Source organism: Eleutherodactylus coqui, chromosome 9 (genome assembly GCF_035609145.1).
Source record: "Eleutherodactylus coqui strain aEleCoq1 chromosome 9, aEleCoq1.hap1, whole genome shotgun sequence".
Lineage (NCBI taxonomy): Eukaryota > Metazoa > Chordata > Amphibia > Anura > Eleutherodactylidae > Eleutherodactylus > Eleutherodactylus coqui.
Window position 1 is genome coordinate 126,430,671 of NC_089845.1, and position 12,664 is coordinate 126,443,334.

The following is a 12,664-nucleotide window of genomic DNA, read 5'->3' on the forward strand; positions in this document are numbered from 1 at the left end:
ACAGAAAGGATTCTCAGAGAAAGTAGTAGAAACCCTAATGTCCAGTAGGAAAAAGACGACCCACCTGATCTACCAGAAGGTCTGGAGAAAGTTTTCCTCATGGAGACAGGGAAGGGATCGCGGGGATTCTATCCCCGACACTCCGCTAATCTTAGAATTCCTGCAGGAGGGCTTAGAGATGGGCCTCTCCCCGAGCACCCTAAAAGTCCAGGTTTCAGCCCTTAGCGCTATCTGCGACACAAAATTCGCAGACGATAGATGGGTCCACAGGTTCCTAACAGCAGCAGCTAGATTACGCCCTAGGCCCATAAACCTGTTCCCAGACTGGAACCTTAATTGGGTTCTAGGGGCCATGACAGCGGTACCATTCGAACCGATCAAAGCGCTACCTATAAGAACGCTGACAATCAAGACCATCTTCCTAGTAGCCATTACATCCGCAAGACGGGTTAGCGAACTACAGGCCTTGTCCATCCGCCACCCGTTTATGAAAATTACAGACACCAAACTAATATTTAAAACAGACCCGGCCTTTATGCCGAAAGTAGTGTCAGATTTTCATAGGTCCCAGGATATAATAATCCCCTCATTCTTCAGCCACCCAAAAAACGAGGAGGAAAGAACCCTAAGCTGCCTGGACGTTAGGAGAGCAGTCCTAACCTACATAGATACAACGAGCCACTGGAGGCGGGATGACAACCTGTTCGTCCAGTTCAGTGGCCCAAATAAGGGTAGCAAAGCAGCGAAAAGTTCCATAGCCAGGTGGATCCGCCTGGCCATCATAGAATCCTATAAAGCCCTCGGGAAGGAGATCCCGTTAGCGCTTAAAGCCCATTCCACAAGGGCAGTAGCGTCCTCATGGGCCGAACACAGTTCAGCCTCGGTCGAGCAAATTTGCAAGGCCGCAGTCTGGAAAAAACCCCACACGTTTACTAAACACTATAGGGTAAAAGTGCAGCAGGACGAGGACATGGCCTTCGGCCGCAAAGTCCTCTCGGCAGCAATCCCACCCTAATAAACTTTAGTTGGTACGTCTCATTGGTGCTGTCGTGGAGACTGGGGGAAAAAGTGGATTATACCCACCTGATAATCAGGTTTCCAGTAGTCTCCACGACAGCACCCGTACCTTTCCCGCCCTAGAAAAATAAAATAATAAATTTAAAATTAAAAAAACCCCGGTTAGGGGAAAAAATTTAAGTTTAGCTCCTGCCCCGGCAATTCGTTAGAATCCACTGAGGAAAGTGGGGAAGGGGGGGAGCTTTTAACCTCTCAGTATGTTCCTGTCCTACCAGGAGGAGGCAATCTCATTGGTGCTGTCGTGGAGACTACTGGAAACCTGATTATCAGGTGGGTATAATCCACTTTTTTTTGCCTACTTTTACAAAAGTGATCAAAGTGTGTAACCTCTAAATATTATCCAATCTTCTTGAAATTTGGCATATGTCTTTTTTACATCACTGAGACTCGGGGCGCAAGCAAAGTCTGCAAAAAGTTTACATTTTATTTTTTGCCTTACAAAATGAAACACCCTGAGGGGCCATAATGAAAGGTATTTGGCAAAATGCACCAAACGTACCACACAGCATGTGCAACTCTGGTAAATTTGTGCAGTTTCTGCCTGTCATCTAGTGTTAAGCTGTCTGAGTTTAGGATAATTACTAATAAATTTCAAGTTTCCTGTTTGACAGAAGTTCAGTAAAAAAAAGTTGTCTTTGCATACTCTATTGATGCTGCATACAGTATGGTAATGAGTTATTGCCTCCAGAGAAGACAAGATTCAGCCTGTCTGAACTTTTTCCCAGAGCCCTATATGCCAATCTCCATACTCATTAGATTTTGGATCATAATACAGATCAATGAGATCCTCCCAACAATCTAACGCCTATGGTCAGATTATGTCCTAATCTCATTCACCAGAATATCAAACAAGTGTCAGCATACGTGGTGCAAAGATACAAAAAGTCCTCTATTCCTCCATTAAGCTATGGTGGACAAAGGGGTTTTATCCAAAACAAAGGACTCATGCAGACGGCTAAATTTATAGATCAGTGTTCAGCTTTGTAACTACCGTCTTTCCCCGAAAATAAGACCGTGTTTTATATTAATTTCTGTTCAAAAAGGTTTAACTTTTTTACATGTATAACTGCCTGGACACTATTTAAATTGACTTTTTTAATTAACTGTTAGCAGGGCTTAATTTTGGAGTAGGGCTTATATTTCAAGCATCCTCAAAAAGCCTGAAAAATCATTTTTCATCCTCAAATTCAGGAAAATCGTGCTATGTCTTATTTTCAGGGAAACAGGTTAGGTGCTTGTAGAAGTGTATAGACCCCTACGGTACCACTATATGCACCCATTCTCACAAGCTGGCATCCGGAGACTTTTCCCACTGATGATATAGAACCATAGAGACCAAGTTATTTTTAAACCCGAAATTTTAGAGGTTTTCTAACATTTGCAAATAAAGGGAAAGTACATTTTAAACCAAGTAAATCCAACCAGCATAAAGTGAGAGCTTCTCTGAGCCGGTCTTAATTCATGTAACCCTATATAATCGGCATAAGTAAAGTTCTTTGATTTTATTTTCCACTTAGGGTCCTGAAGTGTGAACTTGGTTTAAGTGTCTGTTGATTCAGTTCTAGGGATGGCAGCTGTGGTATTCTACATATTGAAAGGAGACACTTTCTTTTCTTCTTTTTTTATCAATAGATGTGTGTGTTTTGAGAATGACCCGTGGCAGAGAAAAGCAAGTAGAGCAGCAGCACCTTATTACCGTGGACAAAATCATGGATATACTATCTGAGCCAGCTCAAACCTTACAAGTCAATCACGAGCACCTCAAGGCAAGTTTTTAATCTGTCATTTGATAAGAGACTGATGTTCGGGCAAGAGCGTTCATTTGCCTGATCATCGGGCCATGCGACAGTGCCGCCGATCACCTGAAGAACAAGTTAACGTTCATTCATCGGGTGATCGTATCTTTTAGACCATGTTCAGTCTATATTCGATCCTTGTTTGGTGGACTGTAGTACAGAACTAATGAAAATCTATGAATCTGTTTGCATAGCTGTATTTTTGGCTATGTTTTTTTAGGAACGCAGCATGCACTACTTGGGTATTTTTAATCTAAAACAAATAACTTTATATGGATGCATTCATATTTGACTTCATTGGCATTTCCTATTGAGCAAAAAGACGTATCTGTGTTTAGCCAGTAGAAAATAAAACCAAATACAGATGAAACGGTGATGCAGTCCGGATGCGATTTCCTCTAGAATACGTTCATATTACAGATGTATACAAATGTGCTTATGTGAAACTGGCCTTTATGCAGCATCAAGCATTGTTGTCAGCAGCACATCTCCCTATGGTGAATGCCATTAGTGATGAAACTGTAAGACGAGCACTTGTTCATTGTCGGAACATCCTGAATCGGCTTGTGTAAAGGCCAGACAAATAAGCGCCAATGTCATTGATTAGCATTCATTTCATAGCTCAGATGAAGCTGTGTAAAAATACTCTAAGAGCGCCTGCACACGAGCGAAAATTCCGTGGCGGGATTTCCCGCGGAATTTCCGCCGCTGCAAGCCTGCATAGCATTGCGTTAACAAACGCAAACCTATGCAGACGGCCACGCAAAATCTCGCAGAGCCCCGCACAGAAATGTCACAAACCCGTCGCCGGCTCCGGTCTGCGCATGCACCGGCAAATCAAACAGCCGGAGGCGCGGGTGAGTACGCGCTGGTCCCTGCAGGCGGTCAGGTCGGGTCCCGCGGCCGAATCTCGCCCGCCCGTCTGCAGGCGGCATTAGTCAAAAAGTGCTGTCATAAGCGGAGTAATGTAAACCTATCAGGGGGCTCAGCTGTTTCCTTGCATAGTGCTGCTCCTGTCCAGGTGCTGTGGAAAGAACTGTAACCCTGCCCCAGTAATTTGCTTTGATTTGTGGGTGTTGACCCCTTCAGGGTGTGTTCACATGATGACAAATTGACGTGTGCACATGCACCTTAAGGATACGTTTAAAGATAGCGGAATTGGTGTGGATTTTCCTCAGCAGAAAACTTGTACCAAAATCGATGTCCAAAACCGCACCACTAGTCACTTTTTAGGCATTTAAAAGTCATTTGTTAGTTTGATTTTTATTTATTTTTATTTTTCTTCCCTTCCAGGGTCTCTTGAATAGAGTTGTAGATAAAAGCAACAAGTATAATGTATTACAACTGGAGAAGTTCTATGCATTGCTGAGCCAGTGTATTTACAGACATCGTAAAGACTATGACAAAACACAATTGATACAGGTAATGAGGGTGAATGCACCTGTAGAACTGACTAAGCAAATAATGCTCCCTAGTTCCTGGCCACAAAGGCCTCCAAATATTCAGCCTCTTCTGGGTTAAAGTACCTGGACACCTAGTCATCCTCTAAGTAGGCAAAACAAAACTGCAGGGTTCACTTCTAGGCGCTGCTACACTTCGTCAACCATATGTTGCAGGTTTCAGGATACAATGAAACCACTAAGTTAACAAAAATATACAACCTTTTATTTAAAAATACAGAAATAATAATTACACTGGTACGAGCATAAGGCCTCACGCCCACGGCGAGGTTGGATTCTGAATGCCAAATCTCGTGCAATTTAATTTCTCTTTGAGATCCTAGTGGGTTTATGGAGGGGGGGGTGGCTCCTGGTGTCTCTCCTTCCAAATCCTGTGCTCTCCCCTCACTCAGGGATTTGTCCCACAGCATCCTTAACTCCTGGCACATTGACAGTTGCTCCTCACTACAAGCAGCTGTTTTAACAAAACATCACGTCATATGACGCTTCCTACTCTGCATAGTGGCTGGGGACTGAGATGAAAAAACCTGGGGAAAAGTTAATTCTGAGGTTTTTTTTAGTCTTTTTTGCTAGACCTAAAAAAGCCATGCTGCTGTTTGCAATACACAAATCTGTGTTACATGCTGATGATAAATTAGTCACATCTTTAAATCTAGAGATCTGTAGTGTTGTGTTTTGTTTTTTTACACCAAACCCTTATTGGAGTGAGTTTGCAATGAATTTTGTGACCTTTTAAAAAGTTGCAATTATTTAAACTTACCCCCTTTTTCTCCCCATTTTGGAAAAGTGAAGTGAGAAGGGGGAAACAGCAAAGTATGAAGTTTTTGAGCAAAACCCCACTTGCGAGTGTTACAATTACACCTGTCAGATTGTGTAGCATTGCTAGGATTCCCTTCCTAAAACTGCATTTAAAAATAAAACCTTGTCCGTTTTTACAGAAGGAGCCTGTTGTATTTGTTACTGCCCTTGCTTCATGTAGAATGAAACCGCTGACAGCTTACCTGTCCTACAACTTCCCATAAGGCCGCATTCAGAGGAGTGTATTTTGCAGGGCTGGATTTTTCACAGACCTCTTTTAAAAACGCAGAATCACTTTTTTTTTCTTTTCTTCTTTTCCCCTCTGTATTGGTATTTTCACTTGGGCAAATACAGATCAGTATTTGCCCAGCAGAATATAAAACCAATGACCACACATGGAGGCAAATACTGATGACTGATTGGTTATAGTCGTCTGTAACACACCCTCGTCCCGGATCCGTATTACAGAGTTGTAATATCTTTTTCTGAAACCAGCCTAATATTAGGCTAGGAAGGATAGTAACGTGTCAGTCATGTTCATTTATAGATGTTCAGTGGCTTTAACTGCATATTGTTTCTGCATCAATTTATTTATCTTTTATCCTTCTTTCATTTTAGGAAATGGACCGCGAGGTTTTGCGTTTCAGGGTTTGAGATTTCTCGCTGAACTTGTAAATTGCCTCAATATACCATTTATCTAATATATTACGTGTTTATCTGTACATATCCCAAAAAGTCATTATTTCAATGATGTCGAACATTGCTTTTAAAAATTGGTGTTGCTACGCTGATTAACAGTGTATATAGAGTCATGAAAGCTGGGGGGTTTTTTGTGCTTTTTTTTATGTATTTGGTATTTGGGTTCATAGAAATTTTACTTCAAGGATTTGCACCATTAACAAATGAAATTTAACAAAAGAAAGTAAAACACCAATTTCTGGCATATAAAAGTAAAAAGGAGGTGTGGCTTGTTGGGAGGGATTGTGGTCGCCCCCACACCAACACACAAACATAATTCACGTATGAAACTGGCGTAAATTATACCAGAAATGTACGCTAGATTGTATCCGGCATATGTTTTGGAGTATTCAAGCGGGGGGAGGGCATAATCTAATCTGGCATTTTATGCTAGGAATGTTTCCAGTGAGAATGGCCCTTCTATTCTGACTGCAGCCATGTCTCCCACAAGCTTAAGTCACACATGAGAGCAGACGTTTTGGTTGCCTAGACAATCATACCACGCTGGAAGCCTCTAATGTGAAGACATCTGCATTTGAGAAGCTTCTGCCGTTACCTTGGCAACTGGAGCGCTTGCTTTTCAAGCTTCTTCACACCGCAGTCTGAGGAGAGCCTAATGCCATCGTAAGGTTGCCTAGGTTACCTTGCCACTTGCTTTTCCTCTGTTCCTTTTAAACTTCTGTCAGCAGAGGCAAGGGTACATTTTAAGGAGGAGGTGGGTGCTGGGATATTGAAAATAAGCATCTCTCGAAAGGAGGAGACAATTTTCTTGGAAGCTAATGTACTCTGGATACAGCGGTGAGGCCTGTTCAGCTTTGTATGCAAACAGGAATATTCTAATTCACTGACTGCAGATATTTGAAAAACAAAGGAGGAAATTTTACTAAGCCCTGCATTTTTGCACTACAGTTTCCCCAAGTGGACGCTGCACTGAATACATGAAGAGGCACACACGTCATGTATTCAGTGCATTCCCAGCAGGTTCCTACGCTTAGGCAGACATTTACGCTACGTCGGACCTGGTGTACATTTCTAGCAAAGTTAATGCCATGTTCTGGTGTAAATTGTATACATAAATCTGTTGAGGGTAGCACAGAAAGGAGAAAAGTTGCAAACTTTTGCGCAAATACATGTCTACTTAAAAAAAAATTATAATTTTTTTAACACACCAGAAACTGGTATAAAACTTTTCAAAAGTGTGCCCCAAGTGTATTAGAAAAGGTGCATAACTTTTTTTAAGTGGGTATCTGGAGATGCACTTTTTTGACAAAACTGTCTCGGCCTACTCGAATAACATAATAGAAGACATCCTCTCTGGCTCTGCTGCCGTTCTGGCAGTCCCCACCAGTCAGCACCTCCTGGTCACCAACACCATGTGAGTACTGCAGTGGTCACATGACCTGTGCTGAAGTCATCACTACTACCCGGAACGGGCAAAGTGGGCCTGTCTCCTCTAATACTAGAGCAGGCTCAGACAATTTTGGCAACTGTCCCCTAGATCAGGGGTCCCCAACTTCAGTCTTCAGGGACCACCAACAGGTCATGTTTTCAGGATATCCTATGGTAAGAACACCTGTGGCAATGTCTGAGGCAACGACAATAATTACATCACCTGCGCAATACTGAGGAAATCCTGAAAACATGACCTGTTGGCGGTCCCTGGGGACTGGAGTTGGGGAACACTGCCCTAGATAACTCCTCTTAGAAGACGTTACATAATGGGGTATTCAAACTATAAAGATATACGCACTCCTGATGGCGGTGTCGCTGCATCAGAGAGGTAACCAAATAAATCAATAGGGTTAAAAATAAAGATTTTTATGGAGTAGTTTTATCTGCAGTCCTGTGGAGAATGGCAGAAGGCACATATCACTATGAGCTATGCCAGATCTACTCGGCTCAGCTACATCTCCGGAGTATTCCTGGATGGGTGTCCAGTAGGAGCCAGAACTAAACCTAAAGTGTATTTTCTGTTTGCTGTTCAGTTAATGAAAACTATTGTTTCCTGTTATCAGTTATATCAGGATGTGGGATGCTGGCTGTAGTGCTCATTAGTGAAACAACCAACCAGAAGTCCAGGAAAGTACCCTTTCAGTACCTCCAGTTTCCTGCTTGTCACTTTTGCCCTTTTTATAAGTGCTGACCTGCAGACTGGTCAGCTCCTGTATATTTGCCTCACCAGTAATTGGAAAACTTCAGAAAATGCTTTTAAAACGTTGTGCTTGCTGTCTTGGCTGTTACCTGTACACTGTATGTATATAAAAGTACACCTCTTTCCCCGTTGGTGTCTGTGCCTTCTCTCCACAGAGCTGGTTTTATTACATTACAATAAAGTCACTAGAAGTGCACACGTGTGGTGGTTTTTTTTTTGTAAGACTCATGTATGTGAATTGTATGAATAACCTGTAACTGAAACCAAGACTTTAAAAATCCATTAAGCGCGGCTTTTTCAAATCAAATCGATGCTTATTGGAACAGCTCTCCATTTTTTTTTTTATTTAGTCTGTGGAACTATTCTTGCTGTCAAAACCCTGAAAACCTGACGGATCCCATTGATTTGCAATAGGTTATATTTGAAAATGGAAGCCAAGATAGGAATGTGTATTAAGAAATGCATAAAAGTAATACATGGCTAGAAATGATACTTTAATTGCCAGCTCACAGAGCGCCCACTGCTGTTTCCTGTGCATTTTCCTACTGCCGTGGGTTTGAGGTTATTACTCTTCTGCCAATGCAAAACCTGAACTTCACAATCATATTGTACCCTCTTAACTATATGCTTTCTGAAAGTAAACACGGAGTGCCTTGTGAAAATTGTGACTGAGCTCTTTGCAGTCACCAGCGCCTGCCTCCAGTTTTGCATAAACTTATTTCTTTTAAAACGAAAAATGCATAAATTTTGTTTTGTGGCTAAAGGTTTAACCCAAGCTAATCCAGAGGAAAACCACTTCTATTCCTCCCTTTCCAAACAGAAGGAGTAGTATTACGGATAAGTGCTGTAGAAAGCAAAGATAAGTGAGCGTGCGTGCTGGTGTCTAAAGTTTTCGGTGTCTCAAGTGTGTGACTTAGCCATTAAAAGGTATCGTATCTACAAGATTATGTGGTTTCTCTTGCTGAGAAGAATCACATTTTAATCCTAACAGAAATACACGATAATGCGAGCTTTCGAACCAACGCAGGGTTCTGCTTCAGGCTTGGGATCAGTTACTTTGGAACAGTCACTTTGTATTTATTTACTGATTTTTAACTATTTCAATTTTTGCATATATTACTTTTATCTAATCGATCTATACCAGGGGTCCCCAACCGCCGGGCCGTTGGGTGTTTAGCGCCGTTCCGCGGCACCGCCGGGAACTTTTGCTCTAAACACAAGGCCCGCGGGTCGAATCCAGACCGCTACCTTGTGTTATGTGGCCCGCGGCGTCCCGACGCCGCTGACCACTGAAGCGATTACCAGCGGGGGCGCCGCAGCTCCCCGCTGGTAATCGCGCAGATCCCGGCGCACACGGACCTCAGTGTACAGCCAGAATTCTCCTCCCCCCCAAGTCCCCTGCTCATTAGTTCCGCAGGAGAGGACTCGGGGAGGAAGCGTTCCGAGCTGCACACTGACGTCAGGGCAAGCAGACAGAGCGACAGCAGGGAGGAGGTAAGTATATGGGTTGGGGGGCTGCCTATTACTGGGAGGGGGTGGGACCTGCTTATTACTGGGGGAGGGCTGGTTATTACTGGGGGAGGGCTGGTTATTTCTGGGGGGGGGGAGGCTGCCTATTACTGTGGGATTGTTTACTGGGGGGGGCTGCTTATTACAGGGGCGGGGGGCTGCTTATTACTAGGGGGGGGGCTGCCTATTACTGGGGGATTGCTTACTGGGGGGGGGCTGCTTATTACTGGGGGATTGCTTACTGGGGGTGCTGCTTATTACAGGGGAAGGGGCTGCCTATTACTGGGGGGGGGGCGCTACTTATTGCAGGGGCTGCCAATTACTGAGAGGTGGGGGCTGTCTATTACTGGGGGGGGAGATAAATTATATGCTGCCCTATGTGTGTGCTGGGGAGAGGGGGGGGGGATAGATTATATACTGCCCTATGTGTGTACTGCCAGGACCTTCTAAATGTCATAATTAAATAAGAATGCACTAAGCTCCAACCCCCTTCATAACCCCGCCCCATATAACCAAAGCCCCGCCCAACCCTGCCGGGCCTTGTGAAAATGGTCTTGCTTAAAGCCGGTCCCTGGTGCCAAAAAGGTTGGGGACCACTGATCTATACGATCCCCATTTAGAATATACTCCAAGAACTGCAAACATGGCACAAGATGTACACTGGATGGCATTGTCAATCATGAACAGCCGTTGGAGGGTGCATACTGCTATGAAGTGGGAGCATGTTCCACATTTAGAAGCCTAGATCTTTTTATCTAAAGGTGCAGCTTGCAACACTGAGATCCATTATCAATATGGAAAGGGGTTTGCTGCTCGCTGGGGCAGATGTGGGGGTGGACGGTAGCATGGGAGGGCAGGATAAGCATGCAGCTATAGCTGGGTGACAGAAGGGGTGGAGGGAAGAGATTCGGGGTGGCTAGTCCTGAACTGGCACACCCCAGCAAGATTGCAGGTTGGCAGATGAAGGGGATGCCATTACAAGATTCGTACTGCTGTAGCACAACATGGCCTCTGACCTTAAGAGGGATGACTACATCAGTAATAAGGGGAATAGGAGCACAGAGCAGGCTAGATGGGTCCTGGTACTGGGAGACTTAATTATTAGAGGGACAGGCAGGGCAATCTGCCACAAAGACCAGGGACATTAAACAGTGTGTCTTCCTGGTTCTTCAATTCAACATATCGAAGATTGGGTTGGCAGATTACTAGGAGGGGTTGGTGAGGATCCAACATGTCATAGTACAGATTAGCACCAATGACAGGTAGGTAGAAGGTCCTTAAACTTTTTCGGGGATCTAAAATGTAATTACTGGGGTACGGACCTCCAAAGTTGCAGTTTCTGAAATGGTACCTGTACAATGTGTTATACCAGAAAGGCAGTGGGAGGTTAGAGAGAAACAAGTGGCTCCAGAGGTGGTGGAGGAAGGTTTGGGTTCCTGCAGAACTGAGCTGACCTTGCTGTTGGGTACAGGTTCTACTGTAGGAATGGACTGCATCTCAATGGGAAGGGGGCATCTGTGCTGGGGGAGAAGATGGCTAGAAGGTTTGAGGAATGTTCAAACTAGGAACTGGGGGTGGGGGGCAACCAGAGAGATAGACAGGAAGATTGTGTGGACAGTGAGCTGGGACTAAGTAATAGAAATGGGGGTGGAATGGTGGGAGTGGTTAGTACAGATAGTAGCTAATGGGGATACCCTTAAAAAAAAAAAAAAATGAAACCTTCTAAATTGTATGGTGACTAATGCTAGAAGTCTGACTGATAAGGTTGACGACCTGAAAGTAGTAATGACCTGAGGGAAATTACAACTTAGTGGGATGAAAGACCACCAACTATAACAGACGGCTCTGCCTCAGCAATAGACTTTCAAATGGGTGAAACAGCTAATCACAATGAGGTAATTATTATGGGGGATTTTAACTATCCGGATATAAACTGGGAAGCCAAAGCCTGCGCATCTCATAACAGTAGCAATTTTCTGTTCTTTACTAAAGAGAATTGCTTTACCCAACTTGTACAGGACCTGCCTAGAGGGACGGCCATTTTGTACTTAATATTACCCAATAGACCTGACAGAATATCGGGTGCAGGTTGGGAGGCACCTGGAAAATAGTGACTATAATATAATACATTTCAACTGGTCCTTCAAGAGTTTTATCAGGGAGCTACAAGAATACTAAACTTTAGGAAGGCCAAGTACGATCAGCTCAGAGATGCCCTTTACATTGACTGGGACAATGTCCTCAGAAATAAAAGTACAAGCAATGAATGGGAAATGTTTAAAACCGTCTTAAATACTCCCTGTTAGCAGTTCATATCTTATAGGATTTCGAAATAGAAGAAAACCAATGCGGTTCATTAAAGATTTAAACGGGGCAATAAGCGGCAAAAGAAGCGAAGAAGCACTAAAAACCTGTATGGGGGGGGGGGAAATAAATCGTGTTAAAAGCAGCACAGATTGAGACCTAGAGAATTATTGCCGAAAAGTAAAACTAACTGTAAACTGTTCTTCAGCTGCATAAATAGTAAAAAGATTAATACTGAAAGTGTTGGCCCTTTAATAAATGATGTAGAAGAAATTGGTATAGAGTGATGAGAAAACAAATCTAGGAGAAATTGTAGAGAGCAATGAGGAGAAAACAAATGATTAAATAGCTTTTTGTCTTGTGTATTCAGAGGAAAATGAAATATCAGATGAGACTCTCCACTACATGTCAGCAGTCTAACCCAAGGAGAAGCGCAGAGGCATCTTAAAAGATTAAAATAGACAAATTGCCGAGTCCTGATGGCATACACCACGGGACTTGTCTGTTACACTGCATTGGCTCATCTCCAATGTAGTGCCGATATTCAAAAAGGTGTTAAAAAGCAAACCTGGTAAGGCCGGGTTCACAGCCATATGCAGAATCTGCTTGTGGAGGTCTGCAGTAGATTCCAGCCGTGAGCCCAGGAGAGAGAGAGAGAAAAAGAGATGAATGGTACATCTTCTGATTGGGTCACTGTTACTGGTGGGGTACCGTAGGGGGCAACATTGGGCCCTATTCTTTTAACATTAATGACATGGTAGAAGGATTGTGCAGTAAAATATCAATATTTGCAGATTATACAAAACTATGAATATATTAAAAAAACAATA

General features: G+C 43.4%; 1 protein-coding gene across 1 annotated transcript in view; it reads left to right on the forward strand.

Annotated features, from left to right (window-relative positions):
- The window catches only part of ATAD2 (ATPase family AAA domain containing 2), a 50,554-nt gene extending 42,337 nt beyond the window's left edge, over positions 1 to 8,217 (forward strand). Inside the window, exons 26-28 of the mRNA XM_066578479.1 lie at positions 2,710 to 2,843; positions 4,167 to 4,295; positions 5,750 to 8,217. Of these exons, the coding sequence (XP_066434576.1) occupies positions 2,710 to 2,843; positions 4,167 to 4,295; positions 5,750 to 5,785 (299 nt within the window). The 3' untranslated portion in view covers positions 5,786 to 8,217. The remainder of the gene's footprint in view (positions 1 to 2,709; positions 2,844 to 4,166; positions 4,296 to 5,749) is intronic.
- Positions 8,218 to 12,664: the final 4,447 nt, after the last annotated feature.